Raw genomic sequence first — 27,238 nt, forward strand, 5'->3', positions numbered from 1 at the left:
AAGGCCTAATAAGAATTATAGAATGTGTTGGGTTTCAGTTATTATGGGATATCCTGACAAAATCCAGTGAGGCTCAGTCTGGGCCTTAAAATGCCTTTGTCATTGTTGTTCACTCACAGAAACCTCCAGTGGAGGGATATAAAGGGAAGGTTAATTCTTTCCATTCCCTTTTCTTCTAGCTATTATTGTCACTCCTTGAACCCCCTCTTTCCTCTTTCTTACCCTGCAGCCAGACATGGTTTTTTTTCTGTTTGAACAATAAAACCATTGTTTGTAAGATTAATTAACCAAATCACCCTTGCATTGTTCTTTATCTCTTCTTGATTTTTGTCTAATCCCATCCCAGTTTAAAATCAAGTCTGAAACCCTATGTTTTCTACTTTTCTGAATTCCTCAGACTAACCTTGCCGGAGGAGTTATAGATACCTATATTGGCTGTGGCACTGGGAATTGGGATGGAAGGGTGAATTAAAGTTACCTCATGTCTACTAACAGAGCAGTTTTTCCTTTAATATTCACACATTTATTTATTGAGCACACACAGGTATGAAAGGATATTACTCAAAATCTCACTTTACTAGAATATCAGTCTCTTTTACTTGACAGCCTTGTTTGCCAGTCTTTGTCCATATCCTAACATAAATGTTTTGTTTTGTTACAAGGTATATAATATTTGTAATTTGTAATTTGTAATGTAATGTGAAAGATTTACTTAGATTATTGTAATTTGCTTAACCATTCCTATATTGTCCTACATTTCTTTTGAGAGGCACAGTGATTCAGTGGAGAAAATGAAAACTATGAAAACAGAAACATCCTGGGTTTCAAATCCTAGGTGAATGTCTTATGAATAGCTAAGTGACCTTGGGCAAGTTATTTAATCTTTCTGGAACTCTTTCTTTAACTGTTTTAAAGAAGATGGGTTTTAATAGGGATTATGTTTTTATTCTGCATTTAGAAGTTCCTGCCAAAATTTGGATACTCAGTATAAAGCCATAATTTTACCATTTGGTAAATGGTAAATATTACGTATTATAAATGTGTAATGTGATAAATACCTTTCACACATCAAGGTCATTCAGTCATTTGTGTTATCCTTAGGAAAGTCTCGTGAATGGGATTACTTGGGTCAGAGATCATAAACATTTTTATGGCATCTAGAAACACCTCAAATTTCTTTTCAAAAGGTTTCCTTAATTACATAGCAACTAGCAATGGATTTCATCAGATTCACCTATCGTCGCCATAGGCATATTATCAAGTACAACCTTTGTAATGGTTTTAATTTTCTTTCTGTGGTTACTTTCTGAATAGCAAGACTTTTTCAATAGTAGGGGCGACAGCTCAGGGCCACGTGCGCAGCGGACCGCACAGGTAGACTACATCTCCCAAGGTGCTCCGCGGACGCGCCGACAGGAAGTGGCTGGAGCATCTCCCGCCTCCAAGCCGAGGAGAAGAGGTTCTATCCGGGACCTTGGCGCTTCTCTTTCCTTTCGCGCCGGTTGCCGCTGCGGAGCGCGGCAGGTCCATGTGCGCAGAGCGGCGCTATTCCTGGCCCAGTAGCACCCGAGCCGCGGGTTTGACCGAGTGCGCGCCGCGATGGACCCCAATACCATTATCGAGGCCCTGCGGGGCACCATGGACCCAGCCCTGCGTGAGGCCGCGGAGCGCCAGCTCAATGAAGTAAGGACGCCGGGCGGGCGAACGGACGAACTGGCAGGCCGAGCCCTCCGGGCCTGGGCAGAGGCGCGGACGGCGTCGCTGAGGGGTCCAACTGGAGGGGTGGGGCGGTGATCTGACGGCTAGTGCCACGCCGGGGCGCTTCAGGCTGCTGCGGTGGTGGTGGCAGCCAAGGCAGCCTTTGGGTCAGATCCTGAGCTGGGCCTCTGGCTGCGGTCGAGGCATGAGGAACCGGCTGTGGCGAGGCGGGCGTGACGGGCTGGACACATGGCTGGCTCGGGTGGCCGGCCGCCCTCTGGCTCATTCCCAGCTCGTTCATCGCGCCCAGGAGGGGGCGAAACTCACTAGGAGGTTTTTCAGACATTTCCGGGAGCAGTCTAGTTGGCGCTGGGTTTGGAGGGACTCTTGGGAATGTAGAACTGGTCCGTTGGGGGCTGCGCCTGTCAGCTTGTCACTTCAGTGAGCTGATCAGTCACCTGCACAACTTTATCCTCTTCAGCTGAAAGCTTTCAGAGGCAAACCCCCGCCTCTTAGGCAGGGCGAGGGTAGTGCGGGATATCCAAATGAGCCTGATTGCTCTTCTATTCAAAAAATGCTACAGTCGGGGAGGCAGGCTATGTAGTGGAAAGTGTCATGTGAAGTGCACCCTTCTAGGCAGAGCTGAACCACCGATTTCTTGCCTGACCTTGGACAAGTCACTAACCTTTTCATGCTGAGTTTTTCCCCATTCATAAAATTAGGCCACAGTGTTGCTGTGATGGTCAGGTGAGACAAAGTAAGTCAGTGCTGTGAAACGTGCCAAAGCTCTGTCAACTCGCTGAGGGTTGTTTTCAATATTCCCTTATTTTGGGGGAATCACTCCTTGGGAAACAATCTTATTATGTGGGTATATTTACTACCTCCAGTTTCACTCTTTGTTTATAAATTTCTGCGACTTGCTATATTTTAGTATTTTAAAGGGTACTTAAAGGGGCCGCTCTAACTTCCTGTGCCAGTTAATTTTCTTTTGGTGTACTACTGAATTTGTCAGCTTTAGTGAGGTTTACTGTACATTTTTTAAATGTAAAAAAATCCCTCTTTAGGAATTCACTTATTTTATGCTTCTCTTAGCTAGTAGGTAAATCATCAAAAAACGTTAGTTGTATTGACTTATTAGAAGCCACAGTGTTCCTGTTGAACACCTTCACTGTACAGTGCTGTTTTAGAGATCTCTGTCTTCAAAGATGTTATACTTTAAGACCACCCACAGAGTTTAGACAAATTAAATGTAATTTTTTTAAAAAGAAGAGTTGTATCTATATGTAAATGAACCATCATTAGATTAAACTAAGATGCTCTTAAGTTCAAAGTCACCTTGGGGGAGGAGCTTAGTTTTCTTTTGGATATAAAATAGTGAATTGAAACATTTTTCCACTTTTAACCATTACTGAACTGTAGAGAAAGTTATGGATCCCTTTTGTGATAGTGGAAATCATTTTATGAAGTATTAATGCATGTGTAAGTATAGACATTCTACAAGTTTAGTCTTAGTGATTTCTACCTTGATCTTGATCTAAGAACACATTATTTTGGCTAAACATACTTTCATGTGATTTTTAATGTACAAATTATTTGAAAGTTCCTTTGTAGAAAAATTGGATAAGTAATACTTCCTGTAAATTTGAAATTCATTTATTTGTCAAACAGGTATTGAATATCTAGTTATAGACATTGACATGTAATAGAGAGCTGGGGTATTTCACAAGCTAGTTTTTGGAAGATAAATAATCAAAATAGTATTCAAAGCATTTTTATACTTAACTGTTAAGCTGCTATTATGGTTTTAGAACACCCTGGAATAATGAACACTGCTTATCTTTTCTGCCAAAAAAATTTGGTATCTGGCCTGTATTTCTGTGATTATTAGCTGTTTGCATTTTGCAAATTTCTTTTAATTATTACACCTAAAATTTTGAGTAATCTTCCTAAGGTAAATTTTCTATTGATAGAATACTCTGATCTCTAATCTTCATTCCATTTCAGTGAAGAGCTTCCAATTGAATACGTTTTGCTTTAACTTTTTGTGGCAGAATTTTGATTCAGGAAATAGATTTCAAAAAGTCTTGGAAGAAGCTTGACTGTAGTAAGAATGAGGAAGTAACATTTTATTTCTGGTCGGCTTTTCTTGCTTTGGATAACATAGGATGAACCAGTCATTCCATGATGTCTCATTCAGTTGATGCTTTGTTTTAGTTTGTTTAGTTAAAAGAAAAAGATCGACATTTGAATGGATGTCTTCAGCTCAATCTGTGAAAATTGTAAATGTTATCAAAGTATTATAGTGCAGATAGTTAAAAACAAAAGAAAAGTGCTTCTGCCTCTCAGAGTGATTGCATTTAACTGTTCATCTGCTTGGGCCCCCTTTTACTCTGTCATCTCCCATGCTTACTCTCTCTCACTATCACTGTTCAGCTGTCTCCATATCACTCAGGAGTTACTTGACTACCACATTCCCCATCTCCCTTCACTTGCTTAATTTCCTCTATAGTACTGACTTACTATACATATTTTACTTACTGTTCTCCCTAGTATAATTACTGAGTTTCATGAGGCCATTAATTTTTGTCTTGTTGCTGCAATTCTTTGATTTCTCAGTGTTAGACTTTACTGACTTCCTGTTATAATAAAATACAGTATAGGCTTTAGCTCTGTTGTACCACCACCCACTTCAAGGATTTTTAGGGTATTAATATGTTTTTATATTACATATAGATAAAATTTAGAAAGTTCCATTAGATGGTTTAGAGACCCATAGTTAGGACTCTCTTTGGCAGGTATTTTCTAGATACAGCTGACTTAGTATTCTGCACTGACTTAGTGTGTAGTATGTTATGATTTTGATCCTTTTTTTTTGATACTTCATTATAATTTTGGAATTCATCATCATGTCCCAAGTTAAAAAATATCTTCATGTAACAAGCTTTGCCTCAAAGACTAGAGAAAACCATTAAAAAATACAAGTAGTACTGTTGGTGGAAATGTAAATTAGTTCAACCATTGTAGAAAGCAATGTGGAGTTTCCTCAAAAAACTAAAATAGAAATACTGTTTGACCCAGTAATTCCACTCCTAGGAATTTATCTGAAGAAAACAAGATCCCTGATTCAAAAAGACATATGCACCCCTATGTTTTTCGCAGCACTATTTACAATAGTCAAGATATGGAAGCAATCTGTGTCCATCAGTAGATGAATGGATAAAGAAATGGTGGTGCATATACACAATGGAATATTATTCAGCCATAAAAAGACAACAAATCCTACAATTTGCCACAACATGGATGGAGCTAGATGGTATACTCAGTGAAATAAGCCAGGCAGAGAAAGACAAGTACCAAATGATTTCACTCGTTTGTGGAGTGTAACAATGCAGCAAAACTGAAGGAACAAAACAGCAGCAGATTCACAGACTCTAAGAAGGGATTAGCAGTTACCAAAGGGAACGGTTTGAGGAGGGTAGGTGGGGAGGGAGGGAGAAGGGGATTAAGGGGCATTATAATTAGCACTCACAATATAGGTAGGTCAGAGAGAAGACAAGTAATGACTCCATAGCACTAGGCTGATAGACATTGACTGCAGTGGGGTTGGGTAGGGAATTGATAATATGAGTGAAAGTTGAAAACACAGTGTTGCTCATGTGAAAACTTCATAAGATTGTATATCAATGATACCTTAATTAAAAAAAATATAAGTAGTCTTGGATATAAATTGAAAACCCCCTTGGTCATTTGTTTTTGTAAACTGCTGGAGAGTTTTATACCAGCTGGGGTATCTACAAAAGCTAAGCATCATTTTCTTTATGTATAAAATGAAAGTTAGTAATAATGTGTATGTCATTGTGTTAGTGGTTTGAATGAGATGATGCGTACAAAATATTTTTGTAAAGTGTTTGGCATCTGCTAAATTCTCTCCAGATTATTTGAACTATTCATAAGTGCCAATTGATAAACCAGTCCAATATGCCATAGATTTTATTTCCCATCTTAGTCTACTAATTCAGTAGTTGTACATCTCAGTGGAAAATGGCCAGCACTAATGGAGAAAGAACACAGATACATATTCTTTGGCCACTGACATCACCAGTAGATAGCATAGCATTATTATAACATGAAAATGGGCACAATTATAAGCACAGTGCCTGGCACATTATAGGTTCTCTCTAAGTATTGAATGCAAAGAGAAGTAAGGACTTGAATAATAGAAATTGTTAAGAATGACTCTAGATTTGTGTTATAGGGATCTGACACTTCTCATTTAAATTCTATACTTTAAGACTGACTTACTTATATCTAGAAGTACACTTTAAAAAAATTTGTTTAGGTAGTCTAAAATATGTGACATTTGGTATTTATTAATTCAACATTGTATATATATTATGTTCCAGAGACTATTCTTGGGGATACAAAGACTGTAATTTCTACATGTATACACTATACACACACATGTTCTCAGAAAAACTTGTTTCTTTTTTCTAAGATCTAAAGATAAAACATCTCTGAAGGTTTTTGGCAGATTTTTATAATAGACAACAGTCTCTCTGCTCTCTTTCTGTTTTGGCTGCCAGTGTTCTTTGGTGGAAACATTCAATATGCAAACCTTTATTCATACCACTCATTCTTCCAGTTAAGCTCTTAGCACCTAAAACTTCCTATCCATAAATCTCATCAATCCTATCTAAAATGCCATCTCTTCCTACTTTGACTTTCTGTGGTACTGTGTGAACTCAAAACACTCCTAGTCTTATGTCCCTCCTTACATTTTATTTTAATTTTATTTGAACTTGATGACCTACCTCCCTCTTCTACTCTAAAAAGTTCATTGAACTTGAATTTATCTCCATTGCAAATAAAATTTTTAAATCAAGATTTTTTTTCATTTTTCTTAACTGCGATATTAGCTGAGGGTACGTACTCAACAAATAATTGTTTATTTTTTAAGTACTTGAAAAAAACTTTGAGTATCTACCATGTGGCAAATACTATTTCTATTTTTGATCATGGGGATCCATTACTGTACACAAGACAAAGTCCTGGCCTCTCATGAAGCTTACATTTGAACTGAAGTTATAAATGTAATGTCAGGAAAACTTTCTTTTTGAAATATTTATTTTGAATGACAGTTCCAGTCTGGTTCATTTAATAGCAGATGTCTTTGTGCTAGGCACTGAGCTAAGTGGCTAATGCAAAGAAATTCATGATTCCTGCTTTTCTGAAGCTCCATGTCAACACAAACCTCATAATGCATGTGGTCAGGACTATAAGAGAGTGATGTGTAAGTCTTGGATGAGAAAAGTATTAAATCTTACTTTGGTTAAGGCGGATATGATCTCAAGCCTCAATATTCCCTCCTTTCTTATACTTGCAGCCAAGAAAAATGCCCTACGTGAAATTAGAAGGCTTACCTAGGAACCTTTTAAACCCTCATTTCCTAAGCTTAATATGCTGTAAAGCAGTTATAGTTATGTTAGGCAGAGGTGCTTTCTCACACACTTCATTGAAAAAGTAAGTGGACTTAGCTTTGATGAACTTCTTGGTATTTTGTGTTTATCTTTTAAAGTTATGAACTACCCTAAGTAACTTCTAGGGATCTTCACATATGGTTGCTGTTACTACTGTAAATAATGTTTCATTTGTAAATGGTTAATTTGATTTCATTTTATTAAAAGATTTAAGAAATGTTAATGAAAATCTTGGGTCTTCAAAAATGCAAAATTATAGCCTGTTTATAGGACAATTCGGCATGTGCAGAAACTTAGCAAAATATGAGAATATAATATATATTTCTGGAGGAAAAGGGTATTTAAGAAATGTTAATGAAAAAATCTTGGGTCTTCAAAAATGCAAAATGACAGCCTGTTTATAGGACAATTTGGCATGTCTAGAAACTTAGCAAAATATTTATGAGAATATAATGTATATTTCTGGAGGACAAGGGTAGTCTGTAGACTGAACAGGTACCATTCCTTAATTAGGAATATGGTGAAGTAGATACTGTTTTGAATTTGGAAGAGGCAAAGTCCCTGGATACTTTGGATGTTTGGAAGTTATTCAGTGACACCATGTGTTAGAGATCTAAAAGAAAGTTAAGTTAACATCATATATTATTTGTAAGAAAACAGTTTTCTTTTTCAAATATAGTAGATGCATATATCATTTTAATTTGTTTCTGTCAGTGGCACATTAATGATGAGTGTGATTTAAAGTGGGTTTTTTCATTTGTTTACTAAGTAATTCATTATTAATTCTTTTAAAATCCTTAGTTGGAAAGCATTTAAGTATTACTTTTATTTGATGAAAGGCAGGACACAGTGGAGAACTTCAGCCTGTTCTTGATTCTCCTACCATGATGACTTAACCTCACTGTGCTTCATATTTCATGTAGGTAAAATAGATACAGCATTTGCCTTTGTCAAATTCTTTAGTAAAGCAGAAAAGTTAGAAATCCCTTGGTTCTTGAAATTATTTGTTTGTATTCATTTTATGTAAACTCTAATGTCACAGTGCCCTTTAATCTCTGTCTCTATAAGTGGTGTAAAGTGCAGTAGCTATTGAAAGTCTCTTTGGTTGCATTCCAATGGAGAGAGATAAAGTTACCTCTTAAAAAGTTAGCTTTAAAGTAAAAAGCTAACCTTTTCAAACAATATTGCTTCTCTCTCACTTACCAACTTTACATTTCCCTGTATGGCCCCGGAAGATGACTGGTTAGCCAGAGACGGGTAAGATTCCACAAGGGAGGAACAACCTAAGACAGGCACAGTCGCAGGGGGGCCATCAGGTGAGAAATTGGGGATCAACAGAGGTGAGGCTTAGAACCTCACCCCCCCTGTTTTGAGAGAAATCTGCATCTGTGGATGTTTTGTTGCCCTTGTCTAGCTTGGATTAATACTTAGTCTATAGGCACACACCTGATCATCTACATTTGCCCTCTTAACAGCACTAAACTATGTTTTCTACCTTTATCTTGCATCTACCTACCACTTCAGCATTTTATTAAAAATAATAATACTAATAATAAGGAAGAAATGTGGGATTCACATATAAATCAAGTATAAAAATCAACGAGTAATCATATTTGACCTGATTGTTTATAGTTCATGATGCGTGATCAAAACCGAAAGTTTCTGTGATGACTGCCCTTGCACTGTTCACCATGTAAGAACTTGTTTGTTATGCTTCAGAAGATTGGAGACTGTTGAGAATTAGGCTTGGGGTTGATTAATGATTGTGCATTGAGTCCCCTATACATAATTTTATTGTTGTTAACAACCATTTGATCAATAAATATGAGAGATGCCCTCTCAAAAAAAAAAAGTTAGCTTTAAGAGATATTGACAACAGGTGATTACATTGGAAAATGTGGGTCTAGAGGGGAAACTGATAACTGGAGACAACATGACTTAAGATTTAAAGTCTGGTTTTAGGAGATGGTAAACATCAAGGAGACACTGGTGGGGTATTGGAAATGTGGGACTGAAGTTCAGGAAAGAGAAGCAATGGAAAAGTGATTTTTCTTCTGTAGGTTAATTGAGAGGAAGGGGGAGTGTGGTTCATAGGTGTGGGGTGGGCTGGAGGGCTACGCTTTTGGCTGTACCTGTTTTGGGGACTTGTGAAACATAGGAAAAGGAAAATTAGGCACAAAAGTAGGAAGAAGCCAAGAAAAGGAATTTCAAATAAGTAGATTTGGTTGTAATTTAGTTTCCTTATTTCTTATATGAATTTCATTAAATTGCTACTAGTGAACATGAATTACTTTCATAAAAAGTTAAAAGCTATTAGGAAAAGAAAGAATTGTTGACATTTCTAAGTTAAAAGCTTTGGGGGAAAAAGCTTTAAAATGCTAGTAACCTCAGAGAGAGCAATTTCTCCTTACAGGGTTGGTGATTGCAGTGCTAGTAAGGTGCTAGTAAGGAGTGGGGATAAGATTGCAGGTTAAAAGTGTAGTAGGGTCAGGGGTAAATTGTTTATGTGGGATATATATATATATTTTTCTTTTGTAAGAACATTAGTCTTTTTGGGAGGAGTGGGGAAAGCTGCCTGTGAAGTAAAAGTTTTTCACAGCTATTATTAACTGTTGTAATAATCGTGTTTCACCTGTGATGTTTATAGTTATCTGTCCTAGAATTACATCCTTAATACTGCTTCAAGACCTTATCTTCCCACAGCATAGACCTGATCATGTAGAACTTTTTAAAAAGCTCATACTTATTAGATCTTTATGTGATCACAATTTACCTATTTCAGTTTTATCTTCCACAATTGTCTTTGATTCTCCTAATAATTCTTTTTAACATAAACCATCCTTCATTTTCTTTCAAAAATCTTTTCTCCCCATCTCTGTAGGTTTAAGTCCTTTAGGGTCTAACTCAAGATGTTACCTCTTAGTCCAATTAGAATTAATCTCCCAATCTACTTGATGGTAATCTGTTGTCTCTATAATGCCTGACACCCTGTAAGTACCAGTAAGTGAAGGGGAGTTAAAGGAGTTGGAGTTGGGCCATTGAAGAATTTTATTGAGATAGATTAAGGGTGAATGTCAAATTATCTGGGTTGATGACAAATAATGAGAAAGTAAGAAGTTGTCTAGAAAGGTAGTTTTGTGTTATGGTTAACAGCTTTTAACTTGAGTATTAGTAGTTTTAGCTCTACTTGATGATGTATTATGACCCATCTGTTGATTTTGTTCCATCCCTGACTGCTAGAAGCCAGGGGCTTGAAGATAGTCCTGTAATTAGTGCCAGCATCCAGAAGTTAACATTTCTACTTAGACTCATATAAAAGATGATAGCATCTTCTGAGGCCTGTATCAATGTTTGCCAAACATTGAGAAAAATACCATAATTACTCAAATTTTAAGGGTTTTTGTGATAAAGACTGATGCTAGTAACTTTTTTACTTCAGTTTTTTAAACTATAATAATATAAAGATCTTCTAAATATATCATAATAAATATAATAATAGTTAATATGTGATACAAATTCTTTTAAATATGTGGTAGTTTGCTATGCCCACAAATGTCAGAAAGTTAAGAGATTATTCAATGTTTAGAAGAGTGGTCTTTCCTAATTTGAACAGTTGATCTGTTTTATAGCTGTAGATGCATGGTGGGTTTTTTTCTTCCATTTTTAAACTTTAAATTGAGATATAATTTACATACCATAAAATTCACCAGTTTTAAGTATAAATCTGTGATTTTTTAGTAGATTTTTTGCATTGTACAACCATTACCATAGTGTAGTTTCAGAACATTTCCATTACCCAGTAAAATCCCTCCTTCTGATTTATAGTTAATCCCCTATCCCAGCCCCAGGCGATTGCTGATCTACATTCTGTCTCAGTTTTCTTAAGAATCTGATGTCTCTGGCATGTAGTACTTAATGCTTAATCCATTTGTTACCTTCTTTAGGAGATAAAGGCTTCTTGCATTAGAGATTTCAGCTGGGTGGAAATTTGTATGGTACAAGTAGATAGATGTCCCAGGTTGAGTTTTCTTTTGTTATTTCCTCTGACAGAAATATCTTTTCGTGCTTACTACCCTTAGTCTAGTTTAGCTGTATGAAAGTAACACTTTTTTCTCAATTGTACTTTTCAGATTTATACTTATGTTTCTGAAGCAGTCAAATTGCCTTAAAATAATAGTCACAAAATCATAAATGCTTATTTTCATAGTTTGTTTTGATTTCTTTTATAACTTTATTGAATTCAGCCATGTAAAGTATCCAGTTCAGTGGCTTTTAGTATATTGAGAGTTATGCAACCCATAAGAACATTTTCATCACCCCAGGAAGAAACTCCATACCAATTAGCAAACACTCCCTCTTCCCCTCCACAAGCCCCCAGTCCTAAGCTACTTTATATTTATATAGATTTGCCAGTTCTAGATATTCATACAAATGAAATCATAGAATGTATAGTCGTTTGTGACTGGCTTCAATGTGACTGGCTTCAAAAATGGCATAATGTTTTTAAGGTTCATATATATTATAGCATGACTTGTAAAGTACTTCGTTCTTTTTATTAATGGAATAATAATCCATTGTATGTATTGATACTGCCACTTTTTGCTTATCCATTCATCTATTGATGGACATGTGGGTTGTTTGTACTTTTGGTGTACTATGAATAACACTGCTGTGAATGTTCAGGTAAAAGGAGTCTTGTTGATCTTTTTTTTAATTACATGTAATACAAAGCTCAAAAATATGTACAACTCAAAGTCATTTTTTACCACCATCCAGAACAAAATATGTATAACATTTCTATTGGCTTAGATCTTTCCCTTGATACTCTTCCCAATCAAACCTTTCCTCCTTCAGATTACCATTATTCTGACTTCTGTTAACTGTAGATTAGATTTGCCTTTCCTTGAACTTCATATAAATAGAATCATGTGGTATGTACCCAGGTAGTCTGGCTTTTTTCTCAACGTGTTTTTGAGACTCATAATACATTCCTTGGTTCTTCAGGTTGGCTTTATTTTTTTAAGTTACTGTATAGTATTATATGAATTAACCAGTTTGGTTTTAGATCCACTCGTCAGCAAACAGGTATTATGGTAGACATAAGAATTTGTTTCTTTTGCGTATATAAGGGTGAAATTGCTAGGTTGTAAGGTAGGTACTTGTTAGAAGGTGCAGTTTTGAATATGGTTGTACCATTTTATACTGTCCACCAGTACTCTTTGAGTTCCATTTTTTTCACATCCTCACCAGCACTTTGGCATATTGTATATTGTATATATTCTGGGGTAGGACTGTCCTGTCCACTTGTACTAATTTTGTAATTTGCCTGCACATATTTGCTAGTTTTTGTTATGGAGGGAGTGGTGAACTCTTCCCCAAGTGTTGTGTTTTCCTTTTTTTTTTTACTTATACTGTTGAGGGGCAGCCATATAAAAGTTTTACTTTTTATCTACTGACACTAAAGCTACTTTATGGCTTTCAGCCTTTGGTGTCATGCTTAGGTTTTCCCCACGAGATGATAAAAATATTTACCTTGGTTTCCTTCAAGTATTCTTCTGGGTTTATTTTTTATATTTAGAAGTTGATAAAGAAGTAAGAAATTGATAAAGGTTCTTTGCTAATGTAACATCTATTGAGTATTTCCTTTTTTTAAGGGTGATACAGTGAGTGGCATATGCTCACTTTGAACTTATTTGTAGCTGTGTGTTCAGCCAACAGAAGCAGTGGTGGCTGTCATGGTTTTTGTTGCTTTAACGTGACTCCGAAACATAAAGCAACAATTTCATTTGGCGTCCCAGTCGTAGACAGCAGTCTTTCTCAATGCAGAAGGAAAAACTGCAGTATTGGGACCTCAGAAGAGATTAACTGTAGATTCGATAGTTAACTGTGGATTAAACAACATATGCTGTATTTTATGGGTGATTTTAAGGAGCTGAAAAGTCATTTGGCAATATTCTTATGTCCTAACTCTAGAACATACTCTGAGAAAAGATGAGATTCTGCTGTATATGAATATATTATCAACAATATTTGTTATGTCTTGATATTTGCTAAAATATTTTCCGTACTGTATTTATTCCTACAGCTATCCTGTGAGGTAGATTTTGTTATACCAGTTTTTTGTGTGTGACTAAGACTTGCTGAATCAACTTGCTCAAGACTTAAAAATGTAGGAGGTGGCATCACTTTTCTTTATAACCAAAGACTGTTTATTCTAGCAGTCCATTTCTGTAGTTCACATTTTGGTGCAGGAGGTAAGGTATATACTCTTATAATATAGATGGCCTAAACAGTGCCGTAGTAATAATTGGTTAGTAGTATTCTTTGTGGGCTCATCTGTCTGCCCCTTAAATATATATGCCCTTTTTCACTCTAAATTGCCTGGGTAGTCACAGCTACTTCCAAGGCTTTTGTTGTTGATTCATTCAGTAAAATTCATTTAAAAATCATATGAGGAACTGGATGTGCAAACAATACAGTCGTTGTTCTCAGTGAAGTTTAAAGCCTAATTAATGGGAAAGGCAGACATAAAGTCAGTCTACAAATGCAATAATTACAAATGTGTAATAAATGTTATGAAAGAAAAAAAAACAGATATTATATGAGAATAATAGAAAGCCTTACTTTAGCTTGAGTGATAGTCAAGAAAGGCTTCTAAGGAAATGTTTAAGCTGAGGCTCAAAGAATGTGAGTATGTGAACCAGTTAACTCTGGTGGATCATTGGAGAGAGTAGTATTGTAGGTAGAAAGTCATAGCATGTGCAAAGATTCTGAAATGGGCCTTATGTTGTTTAAAGAACCTACAGTAGGCTGGTAAGGTGGGGCAGTGAGGGGTTAGAAAATTTCTATAAATAAGACTGAAGAAATTGGTTGGGGCAAGATAATGTAGGGCCTTATAGACTATGGGAAATAGAGGAAGTTGGTAAAAGGTTTGATTAAGGGGGATTAGTGTACAATTTTCAAGATCATTAGCTGCTAAATGGAGAATGGTTGCAAGGAGTCAGGGACAGTATAGTCACTTGGACTAGACTGGTGTTGATGGAAATGGAGAAAGTAAATAATGTTACTTGCTACTTATGCACACATTTTGGACGTAGAATTGACAGGGCATCATGTATTGAATTGGGATGAAGAGGGAGGTATTAAAGATTACATAAAGGTTTCAGACATGAATAACAGGATAGTGATGAGAATGGTTGGGAGAGGGGGCCCAAGGAAGTAGAGTCACAGCTTTGGGGGGAAAAGATGCTTTGAACATGATAAATTTGAGAAGCCTGTGAAATAATGAAGGTAGGCATGTTAAATAAGGTCTGTTAGAGGGATCTGGGCTGGAAATAACATATTTGACCTGTAGGTAGTAGTAAAGATGGGTTGGATGAAATCAGCTGGGTAGTGGAAAAGATGGCCTATGACTGAATTGTGACACCAGTTCTAGCATTTATAGATTAAATAGGATAAGAAACCAGCAAACACTGAGAAGGGACCAGGAAAAGTGGTGTATGAATTGAATTACGTGGAAGGATGTTTGGAGAAAGTGATAGCAGTTAACTGTTCAGATCTATTTAGAATAGGAGGGAAGGGCAAATACCTCCCCTTCATCCACCTAACTACTCCTTTTCAGGTCTTAAACTTAAGCATTACTTCTGGGTTAGGAAACTTCTCCTTTTGATTCTTCCATAGCATTCTCTACTTCTCCCATTATACTTTATTTCAATTACCTGTTTGATTATCTTATTTTCTTTCACTAAACTCTTAAGTTTCCGAGAGGTCCTAGAGCGTTGTTGTCTTGTTTAACCCTTTATTCTCAGGTCCTGTCAGAGTCTTGCACCAAGAACACCTAAGTAAATAATTGTTGGAGTGACTGAATAAAGTATCTTTAGGTTCTAATGTAGAAGAAATTTTTTATATCCAAAGGGAAATTTTTCAAAGATGTGTTGATAGAATGTTTGGAGGGAAGGTCTATAAAGAGGAAACTAAAATAATAACCATTGTTGTTCATGTGAACATGTGCAGAAAATACTAAAACTTGGACCGAGAGGAGTTGACATAGGTGGTGGTTATCGGGAAAGAGAGAAATAAACTGAGAAAGCATATAAGAAGGGATTTAACTTCAATGTTCAGTTTTTAAAAAAACAAGAAGCAAATATGACAAATTTAGGAATCATTAAGTAACTTTTTTGTACTTAATGTAAGTGACCCAGGTCCATAATACAAAATTAGGAAATTAGAAAATGTAGAAAGAACAGCTCCTCTGTAATCCCACCACCCTAGAGATAACTATGTTAGCATTTTTGGTATGTCATTCTTCTTTGTATATGTTGCATTGTACAGTCATATAAATATGTTTATTAGGTTGTATAGTTTATATTCTGCTTTTGCTGTATTTCATAGCTATTGGTTTTTAATTTTCCATTGAAATATAACATTCATACAGAAAAGTGATCTTAAGGGTCCAGTTGATTAGTTTTCACACAGTGAACATGCATATATAAATGGCCATATTAAGAAGTAAAACATTATTAGCACCTTGGAAACCATCCCCCAGGCTGTTAATTTTTACTGATTTAGTTTGTGTCTAGCCACATAATAGAACATCTTTGTGGGGAAGTTATTACTGATTTGGGGAAATTGGAGAGGATAGTGTTTTTGAGCTGCTGCCACCAATGTAGGGTAAGAATGCAAGTAGGGCTAAATGGGAAGTGCAGCAGTGTGCCAGCAAATGCAAACGTCCAGAATGTTTGAGGAGTAAGGTTATCCATTTCTTTTGAGCTTATTATAGTTAAGTGATAGGAAATAAAGCTGAGACCAACTAACAGAGAGCCTTTGTGCCAGCCACACAGTGGAATAGACCTGAGGATATTTATTTGCAGAAACTTAAAACGTATTTTTTTTGTTTGTTTGTAGGCACACAAATCTCTGAATTTTGTTTCAACACTGCTTCAGATTACTATGTCGGAACAACTGGATTTACCTGTGAGACAGGCAGGCAAGTTTCCTGAATTACTTTTTTGGGTGTATGTAAATTATGTTGTTAAAAATGAATAGCAGAAATATCTTGGGATGGCCATTCAGTGATTTTTCTTCCCTGGAAATTGGTTTACCCTTGTGTGTTTACTACAGACAGCAAGTGCCTTGGTATTTGGTGGCAGAGTTTAAAGGAATGTGTTATTCAGTTGAATTAAGAAATCGATTGGGTTTATAAAAGATTATGTCTATTCCCTGTTTCCCTTTCTGATGGATGAATCTAAGATACACATCTCTTTGTTTATGCAGAGGTGTGTATCTTAGAAACAGCTTTTGTGCTTATGCTTTTACTCTTTTACTTTAGCCATTTAAAAATTAATATGTTAAGTCCCCCTTATCTGCAGTGATACTTCCCAAGACCCTTAGTGGATGGATATTTGATACTGCAGGTAGTGCTGAACCCTATAAATGCTGTTCTGTTTTTTCCTATACATATGTACCTGTGATGAAGTTTAATTTATAATTACGCACAGTAAGAGATTAACAACAATTAAACTAATGATAAAATAGTACAATTATAAAAATATAGTGTTGTATGAATAATAAAAGTTGTACGAATGTGGGCTTTCTTTCCCTGTCTCAAAATATCTTAGTGTACTGTACTCACCCTTCTTGAGATAATGTGAGGTAATAAGATGAAATGAGATGAATGACGTAGGCATTATGACATGACATTAGGCTCCTGTTGACCATTGATGATTAGTCAGGAGGATCACCTCTTTCTGGATCCTGTTTGACCATGGGTAACCAAAACTGGAAAGCAAAGCCTTGAATGGGTGTGGGGGCTGGGGGAATACTGTATATCTTATTTCTGGTTTCAGCAATATATTGAACAATTCCTTCAATACCAAATAAAGTCTGAAAATGTGGTACACTACTGATATTATCTGTTAGTATGCAAAATAATGGATTCACATTTTTAATGTCTTGTTACTTTATTTGCAGATCCTGAAGGTACTTAGTAAATGAATGTACTTTGTTTATGATTTTTTTTAATTGGTATATATAAGTAACAATAATGGAGCACTTTTTGTACCCATAAAATACAGTGATTTCACTGGATTATGGTCAGCAGTAAATCTTTTAAAATTTTCCAATTATGTAGAAAAAGGTTCCTTTGATTATTTTAATTGTCATTTCTCTTTTACTGGTGAAATTGACATTTTTCTACTTGGTTATTTTTTAGATAAGAATCTTTGCATTTAAATCTCAATTTTTTACCAAGATGTTGTAAGTTTGGCATTTAGGAGGGACCATAACATGTTTTAGATACTTGATTATATGTATTAGCAAAATTAAATTGTACTAAAGGTTGTTTGTTAGTATGTACAAAAACAGAAGCAGCCCAACTATGGAATTGGTCAAAAGTTTTAAAATATGATCATTACTTTAAAAATTAAATCCTTGTAACAAAACAGCAGCAGACTCACAGATTCCAAGAAGGGACAAGAGGTTACCAAAGGGAAGGGGGTGGGGAGGGTGGGTGCATAGAGAGGAAGAAGGGGATTAAGGTGCATAGTGATTAGTTCATATGATGTTCGGGGCGCACAGGGAAGGCAGTAGAGCACAGAGAAGACAAGTAGTGACTCTGTAGCATCTTACTATGCTAATAGACTGACTACAGTTGGGGGGGTGGGCATTTGATAATATGGGTGAATGTTGTAACCAGTGTTGCTCATGTGAAACCTTCATAAGATTGTATATCAATGATACCTTAATGAAAAAAATTAAATCCTTGTAAAATTGAATGATACTCTGTAGTGTATGGTATATGCTGATTTCAACTGCTAGACTTTGAAAGATAGATTCATTCTATCTTTGTGATAGCGTTCAAGCATTTTGAATGGAGTAGATTGTGAATCGTGAGATTGTTGAAGTTCAGTTCTCACTTGTTTATGTGTTTTATTAGACCAAGCAACTTTTAAAACACCAAATCATAATTGTACAAATGAGTATGCATACATACCTCATTTCTTTGTGCATTATGATAAAAAAGAAATACTCTGGCTGTATCCAGAAGACGTGGGTACTCTATTAAGTCCTAATTTTGATCTTCATTCTGTTTTGAGCTAAAGAATCAAAATTCTGGGAATAGTATTGATCTGAAATATGTCAGTCCCATATATACTGAGTCACTTTTCTTTACTATAGGTATAGTTTATCTTAAAACTTTTTTTTTGAAGGGTATTTTAATGTGTAGTCTTAATCTTTTTTGAAATATCATAAGATAGGGTATTTTAATTCCTAAGATAAAGCAGTGTAGAATATAAAAATCATAGTTGTATCAGTTACCTTATTTAGATAGGCTTAGGAATCCAGATAAGAGGTAATTACTAATCAGAGAAGAGTTGCAGAATTTAGGAGTTAATTCATTTTGAATAATTTCCCTTTACTACATATCCTATACATTTGTGATTAAGGGTCTCCCCCCTCCCACATCATTTGGGGGAAGAGGGCTAGATAAACAGCACTGTTAGCTATCTAGTTTTAGTTTGAGATAACTAGCAATGTGCATGATAACAGTATGATAGCTAATGTAAAATAGTGATAGAGTTTTTGAACACAGCAAAATCTCCCATGAAATAACATGAATATGAAGCAGTGTGATTGTGGAATATGATTGAAATGCTTAGGTTTACAAACTACAAGTCTTTATGTACTGTAACTTTTCTGTGGTAAAAATAACCACCTTTGTGGTGTGTCTTAGTCAGTTTGGGCTGCTATAACTATCATAGACTGGATGGCTTACAAACAACAGAAATTTATTTTTCACAGTTCTGGAGGCTAAATCTAAGATCAAGGCACCAGTGGGTCTGGTGTCTGATGAGGACCCACTTCCTGGTTTATAAGACCTCTCAAGGGAAAGGGGAGGAAGAGGAAGCTTTCTAGGGTCTCTTTCATAAATGCATTGAATCCAGATCTTGAGAGTGGAGCCCTCATGACCTAAACACCTACCAAAGGCCTTCCTCCCAGTACCGTTACTTTGGGGGTTAGGATTTCAGTATTAATTTGGGGGAGGGGCACAAACCTTCAGTGTACGGCAGTGTTAGTTATTTTGGAAACTATTGGTATGTTTATGTGGTTTTGTCTACAGAGGTGTCATTTAGAAAACCGATTTGGTAAAAATTAACCTTAGTAGCTTTCCTACAGAAAACAAGATAAAAAGTGTTATGAATAAATGTGATGTTAAAAGTCTTAACAAGTTTGTTCATAGTGTGCTTATTTGCAGACTTCTCTTAGGCTGTATGTTTGATAACTTTGTGGGTGATTACTGTAGCTAAATATTGAATTTGATATTTTGATTATCAACTTTGAAAATAATAGAATGTAGTGTTTTATGTTTTAAAAGGATAGCTTTACTAATAATGGTTGGTCTGAAAAGAAATAAATTGAAGTCTGGATCCTTATGATGGTCACAGTGCTTTTACAGTAAATACTTTTTGTCAAATTGATCTGTATTTTAGGTGTTATCTATTTGAAAAATATGATAACACAATATTGGCCTGATCGAGAAGCGGCACCAGGGGATATATCCCCATATACTATTCCAGAAGAAGATCGACATTGTATTAGAGAAAATATTGTAGAAGCCATTATCCACTCTCCTGAGCTCATAAGGTATATATATATATATGTGTATATATTTATGTATTTTTAAACTTACCCATTGTTGCAGGTGTGTAATTTGTGGATTTTGGGGGGGAAATGAAAGGGATCTTTTCAGAATATACACACCTGTCATCTGTGCAGCAGAAAACTGTTAAGCAAATGTTACAGGAGAGTTTCTTTTTGTTTTGTTTTCTTACTGCAATTGAATTTTGCATTTATAAAACCAAAAGTTTTTTGTGAAAAATAGTATGATCAGATGAAAGGGGGTGAAGACAACTATAAAATGCTGCCATGTACTTTATGTTGTTAGACTTCTGTTGTTTGAAAGGTCTTATTTTTATATGATTTTGCAGAATTTTTAATGAGACTAGTTGATGTTCTAATGAAACTACTCAGTTGATAAGTATGAAAAATAAAAATAAAGTCACCTGCATTTTTAATATTTGTTGGGTTTCTTTTAAGTCAGTAGGAACAGGTAGTTTTGGGTCAGTTTTGTCTAAAAGGCCATTTTTTGTGTGTGAGTTAGCAAAAATTTTATCTAGGAGGCATTTCTTCCTCCTTACTGTTTATTTTTTACTTTCAGGGTACAGCTTACTACATGCATTCATCATATCATCAAACATGATTATCCAAGTCGTTGGACTGCCATTGTGGACAAAATTGGCTTTTATCTTCAGTCTGATAACAGTGCTTGTTGGCTAGGAATTCTTCTTTGCCTTTATCAACTTGTGAAAAATTATGAGTAAGTGTCACTCTCAATTCCTATAGGGTTTTGAGAAGTAGGAAAAGTTTGGAAACTTTAAGGTAATTTGTTTGGACTTCTAAAATTACATTTGGTTATATATGTTAAAATTAATAAGTTATATGTTGGTTTTGATTCAGTGTTTTCTTTTTGAAATAGCATTCTTATTTTAATTCTGCAGTCTCTTGTGTTGATTCAACTAAGAAACTTTTTGTGCCCTTTTTCTTAATCATTATTTGTTTCCCAATTCAAAAATGGAGTTATCTTTAACTCCTCAATTTGTGTTGATAAAAGGCCTAAAGATAAGCTTTTTATAAAATAGGAAGGGATCAGAGTACATTGGGCATTAGAGCTCTTTATTACTTCTGACTTTTTGTGAATTTTTATCTTAATTTGGGTCCTTGATAAGTTTCAAGAACCTACCTCTAATTCTTTTGGAAGAATATATTGGAATTTCATATTGTCATTAAAAATCATTATGTTTTGAGAGATTCTCAGTCTCATTTCTCTAGTTAACCTGTTTCAGTGTTTGCATATTTGAGCAAATTATAGTGCATATTAGTAATTAATATCAGTAAGAAAGATTTTAGGCCAAAGGATCATTTTAGATCTGGGTTTGGGGAACAGAAAAAAAAAACCTTGGAAGTTGAGATATAACACTAAAAGTAGTAATCTAAATGTTGAAGGGATTTTCCTCAAGTGTGTGGTGAAAGTAATGAAATTGGTAGGTACTTGAAAGTTTTGATATTAGAAAATTATGAGGAAGGCATGAGGAACACTTACACCATGATGGTGGCTTTATTTCCAATCCTAACAGCTACACAGATGCCATTGTGAGCCCTGTAATTCTGGGGCTTGTAGTTAACCTCCAATACCCTTTTTGGGTCCCAGCTCAAAGTAGCTGATGAACTGCTGCTTTAATTCTAAGCAGGAGAGAAATATACCATTTACAGCATTGGTACTGGTGTTTTCTTGTGTTCCCACCAGCTACCGATCTTCCTGCTAAGGAATGTTCCAGCTGTTGCTCCAACCTCTGTCAGAGTGCCAGTTGTTGTAGTTCTGGTAAGTGGGTGACTAAAATGAGAGAGAATAACAATAAGCTGTCGTCATTGAGGAGGTTCAAATCTCTCCTGTCCTATAGTCTTAGCAGGAGAGATTCTGACAGGGATTTTTTAAATGGGAGACATAGGAGACTGCTACAGTATTGGCATTTTCAGCTAGTGTTTGATTGTGGAGCACAAGCTGTTCACAAGGGATCTGTGTGGACTGAAGCAGTTCTAAGAAAATTCATGGAGAAGTTGGAAGTTGTGGTGGCCTGCAGGGGAACAGATCCTCAGGAAATGCTTCTAAGTTGAAGGAGAACAGAAGGAGCATTTGAAGAGGAAGGCATGCCACACTATATATAGTAGTATGAACAAAGAAAGGTTCAGAGGTGGAAAAGAGACACTATCTTTAGTGGGTAGTGAGGGACCACTAATTAGTATGATAATTTCCATTAAGAGGTTGGGAATAATTTTGGACTGGTAAATTGGGACCATGTTAAAGAGGGTTTTGAATGCCATGATGGGAAATTTAGATGTGATCTTTTAGATATTGATGAATTATTGAAGATTTCTTTTTAATGGAAAAGTAATGGGCTAGTATTTAAGGATTTCCTATGAGCGTGGCACACCAGATTGAAACACTGCAGCCTTGTGATAGTAAGCTTTTGTTAGTATCATACTTTCAGGTCTTATGGGATAGTGATTTGTTTCCTACCATAAATTTATTTCATACCCACTAGCATAGATTAGTGGCTAGTGCCACCCAACTTCCAGTCTACTACTCAGTACAGTAGAGAGGGGAAAGTAGGAAAGAAGACGATGTAGCATGGAATGGGTATTCAAACTCTCTTACATGGGTAAATCAGCTGGATTGCATAAATGGAGAATGGTACATAATACAGTTCTTTTATTAAAAGACAATGTTGTCTATAATTATTACAATTTGTATAATCAGTTGGAGAGTGGAAATGGCTCCCTTTTATAAATTGTTACTGTTTTAGTGACTAAAAAAAATGTACAGATAATCTTTTGAAATGTATGCTAGTTGTAATATCTCAGTACATTGAAATACTATGTGAAATAATCTGTTGGTTGTTTAATAGTCTCAGTCATTATTAGCATGAACATTTCTCTTGTTTTTTATTCTTGGCAATTTACTCTGGTTCTCATTTCATCCAGTAGGAAAAAAGAATCCAGCCTTTTAAGATCATGTACCTTTACCTTTTAGAAAATGTGCTTAGATATCCAATTCTTAAATAACCTTTCAAAAAGGCTACCAGATAAAACTGAAATCTAGTAGGGAAAACCAAATGAAAGCAGTTGAAATAATTAATCTAAAAAGATAAGCTGTGCCTTTTAGAATAATGACTTCTTAACCACTAGTCTGTACTTTGCAAAGGTATTCTGCCTACTGACTCCTTAATAATGGACACTGGGGTTTCTCTCCCATTGTTCTGAACTATAAATTCATTTATTTATTTAAAAACAACAACAGACCTTTTAACAATACTGCTAAAATGCTAAGAAATCTGTGTGGAAAAGTCTTATTTGGGTCAGCAATTCTTTACTTACATCCTTGGATTAAAATGTGATTCAGAAGTCAGGATTTTTCAGATTTTAGAAAGGTAACAGTGTTCACATAATACATGTTGCATAACATTCCTATTGAGATCTGTACCAGTACCCAGTAATCAAGCACATTATTATTATATCTGCTATAAAATACGTGAAAATTCACTCCAGATGGGATACATGAAGATCATAAATAGCCTGTTGAGGTTGCGCTTTGTTGCCATATTGGTCACAAATGAACTTCTGGTTTATGGTGCTTTTAGCTTTTAGATGCCACTTCTGCCTTAATGCTGTTGGTATGTAAATTACTTAAAGATGGTAATATATAATTGATTTCATATTGATCAGCTCCTAATGTTTAAAAGCCAAATCATTGTAGCTCCTCAGTTGTACGAGCATACCCCAGAGATGTGAAGGTTTGGTTCCAGATCAAAAGTGAGTCAAATGAATTTTTTGGTCTCCTAGTGCATATAAAAGTTATGTTTACACTATAGTCTATTAGGTGTACAATAGCATTATGTCTTTAAAAAAGTACATACTTTTTAAAAAGTACAGTGTACATACTTTAATTTAAAAATATTTTATTGCTAAACTAACCATCATCTGAGTGTTCAGTGATCCATAATCTTTTTGTTGGTGGAGGATCTTGCCTTGTGCTGATGGTTGCTAATTGACAGAGTGCAGGTTGCTGAAGGTTGCAGTAGGTGGCTGTGGCAATTCTTAAAATAAGACAGAAATGAAGTTTGCTTCATCTATTGACTTTTCCTTTCATGAACTATTTCCCTGTAGCTTGTGATACTGTTGGATACTATTTTACCCATAGTAGAGCTTATTTCAGAATTGGAGTCAATCCTCTGAAATCCTGCCACTGCCACTGCTTTATTACTTAAGTTTATGTAATATTCTAAATCCTTTGTTATTTAACAATCTTCACCAGTAGATTCCATCTCAAGAAGCCACTCTCTTTGCTCATCCAAAAAAAAGCAACTCTTCATCCATTCAAAATACCATGTTTTATCCTGAGATTTTTGCAGTCAAAATTTGAAGTCACATCTTCATGCTTCACTTCAAATTTTAGTTCTCTTACTATTTCCATCACATCTGCATTTATTTCCTTCACTGAAGTCTTGAACCCCTCAAAGTCATCCATGAGGGTTGGAATCAGCTTCTTCCAAACTCCTGTTAATGTTGATATTTTGACCTCTTCCCATGAATCATGAATGTTCTTAGTAGCATCCAGAATGGTGAATCTCTTCCAAAAGGTTTTCAATTGATTTTGTCCAGCTCCATCAGAGGAATCATTATCTATGGCAGCTATAGCCTTATAAAATATATTTCTTAAATAAGACTTGAAAGTCAAAATGGCTTGAGCAATTTGCAGAATGGATGTTGTGTTAGCAGGCATGAAAACAGCATTTATTTCATTGTCCATCTCCATCAGAGCTCTTGAGTGACACAGGTGCATTGTCAGTGAGCAGTAATATATTGAAAGGAATCTCTTTTTCTGAGCAATAGTTCTTAACAGTGGACTTAAAATACTCAGTAAACCGTACAGATGTGAGTCATCCAGGCTTTGTTGCTCCGTTTATAGAGCACAAGCATAGTAGAGTTATCATAATTCTTAAAGGCCTTAGGACTTTTGGAATGGTAAAAGAACATTGGTTTCAACTTAAAGTCACCAGCTGCATTGTTCCCTAACGAGAGAGTCAGTCTTTCACTTAAAGCTTTGAAGCTGGGCATTGACTTATCTCTAGGAGTAAAAGTTGTACATGGCATCTTCTTCCAATAGAAGGCTGTTTCATCTACATTGAAATTTGTTGTTTAGTGTAGCCACCATCATTTTCTTAACTAGATCTTTTGGAGAACCTGCTGCAGCTTCTACATCAGCACTTGTTGCTTCACCGTGTGCTTTTCTGTTATGGAGATGTCTTCTTAAGCCTCACAAGTGAACCTCTACTAGCTTCAAACTTCTTCTGAAGCCTCAGCTGTCTCAGCCTTCATAGAATTAAAGAGAGTCTGGGCCTTGCTCTGGATAAGGGATTATGTTGTGCTGGTTTGATCCAGTCTATCCAAACTATTAAAACTTCCTCCATCAGCAGTCTCTTCTGCTTTCTCATCATTTGTGTGTTCACTGGTACAGCACTTTTAATTTCCTTCAGGAGCTTTTCCTTTGCATTCACCACTGGGCTAAGTCTTTGGCACAAGAGGCCTAGCTTTTAGCTTATGTCAGCTTTCAACATTCCTTCCTCACTAAGCTCAGTCACTTCTAGTTTTTGATTGAAGGTGAGAGAAGTGTGACTCTTCCTTCACTTGAACACTTAGGAGCCTTTGGAAGGATTATTAATTGGCCTAATTTCAATATTGTTGTGTGTCAGCAAATAGCTTGAGGAGAGGGAGAGAAATGGGGGAACCGCAAGTTGGCAGCATAGTCAGAACACACAAAACATTTATTTATTAATTTCACCATTTCATATGAGTGCGGTTCATGGCACCCCAAAAGAATTATAATAGTAAATCAAAGATCACCAATCAAATCATTGTAACAAATATAATAATAACAAAAATATTAAAATAATTGGAAGAATTATCAAACTGTGACAGACATGAAATGAGCAAATGTTGGGACAGTGGACAAAAGACTTGCTTAACTCGGTGTTACAACAAACCTTCAATTTGTAATGCAGCATCTGCAAAGCACAAGAAAGTAAAATGCAATAAAACAAGGTATGCCTATATTAATGTTCACAATTAGAGAAATACAGCGATTGGGCTCAAGAGGTTGGACCTTGGATCTTGACTTCTGAGGTTCTTACCTAGATGTGAACACTGGGAAAAATACTTAATTTCTTTTCCTCAGAACCTCAAACTACATAAATGAGTATACTAATGGGTCCTTGAAGATTATTGACCTCTTGATAAATGCTTAGTAAGTTTTATATATTCTATTATTTGAGGTTTCTCTCAAGTTCCTTTTTTTGCTTGTGGTTTTCAATGGTAGATTTTTCTTTTTCTTTGTAAGGCTCTAAACTTGCTTAGGGAGTATTTGCTTATATTTTGTAAATAAGTAGTTTGCATTTATATCATATATATAAATTTTGGAATAAATTCTTACAGAATTAGTTTGTATTCCTACCCAAAGGTACAAGAAACCAGAGGAGCGGAGTCCACTGGTAGCAGCAATGCAACATTTCCTGCCAGTTCTAAAGGACCGTTTTATCCAGCTTCTTTCTGATCAGTCTGATCAGTCTGTCCTCATCCAGAAACAAATTTTCAAGATCTTCTATGCTCTTGTTCAGGTAATTTTTATAAAGCAGTTCTTATTTATAAAAGTCAGTGTATCATTTGCCAAGATTATAGAATTTTAGTATCTGAATAATTTTATTTGAAAGTCTAGATTAAGTGGATGCTTTGCTAGTCAAATATAATTGCCAAAATTATAAGTATGTTGTAAGTCTTAATCAAGCACACTTCCCCAAATACACAAACTACTTAATAAAGCTTGAGTTATAAATGGCCTGTTTTAAATTCTCTTAAGCCATATAACACTATTTATAAAACTAGTGGTTTTATTATACCTTTTACCTTAAGAATTCCCAACTCTGAAAATCAGTTTATTGAGATTACAGTTTGCATCTAACATTTACTCTGATATGCCGAATATATATAGATTATCCCAGTAATTACAAAACCTATTCCTAAGCTTAACACAAAAATGCTAATAATATGGGCTTGACTGGCACAGAATAATGGGTTTCATTATTTTTGTATATTGTTCTGAATCTTACTGGAATAAAAGACAGCCACCAAAGAAATGGTTGTCTATATTATTAATGGAATGTAATTATTTATGAAATAATTTTGGATTGGGATTAAAACTCTGATTCTTTTATGCCATATAGCCACAGAAGGATTCATCTCCTCTACCACGACATCTAGTTCAATTCATACCATTACTTTTTAAAATCTAATTTAAATAGACCTGTGACTTTTCCTCACTAAGATTGTAACTGACTCACTCCATTACTGGTTGGATTTTTCATATTTTTGCTGGATCTTTAAAGATAATTCAGTTA

At 35.5% G+C, this 27,238-nt stretch overlaps 1 protein-coding gene across 2 annotated transcripts in view; it reads left to right on the plus strand.

The window, feature by feature from the left end:
- The first annotated feature begins 1,444 nt into the window (after window positions 1-1,444).
- Window positions 1,445-27,238, plus strand: part of IPO7 (importin 7) — a 64,398-nt gene continuing 38,604 nt past the window's right edge. For both annotated transcript variants that reach the window (XM_036892325.2, XM_057507355.1), the window contains exons 1-5: window positions 1,445-1,683; window positions 16,080-16,161; window positions 19,664-19,817; window positions 20,392-20,550; window positions 26,305-26,461. In XM_036892325.2, coding sequence (XP_036748220.2) covers window positions 1,600-1,683; window positions 16,080-16,161; window positions 19,664-19,817; window positions 20,392-20,550; window positions 26,305-26,461 — 636 coding nt within the window. In that variant the 5' untranslated portion in view covers window positions 1,445-1,599. The remainder of the gene's footprint in view (window positions 1,684-16,079; window positions 16,162-19,663; window positions 19,818-20,391; window positions 20,551-26,304; window positions 26,462-27,238) is intronic.

The sequence above is a fragment of the Manis pentadactyla genome, chromosome 9 (genome assembly GCF_030020395.1).
Source record: "Manis pentadactyla isolate mManPen7 chromosome 9, mManPen7.hap1, whole genome shotgun sequence".
NCBI lineage: Eukaryota > Metazoa > Chordata > Mammalia > Pholidota > Manidae > Manis > Manis pentadactyla.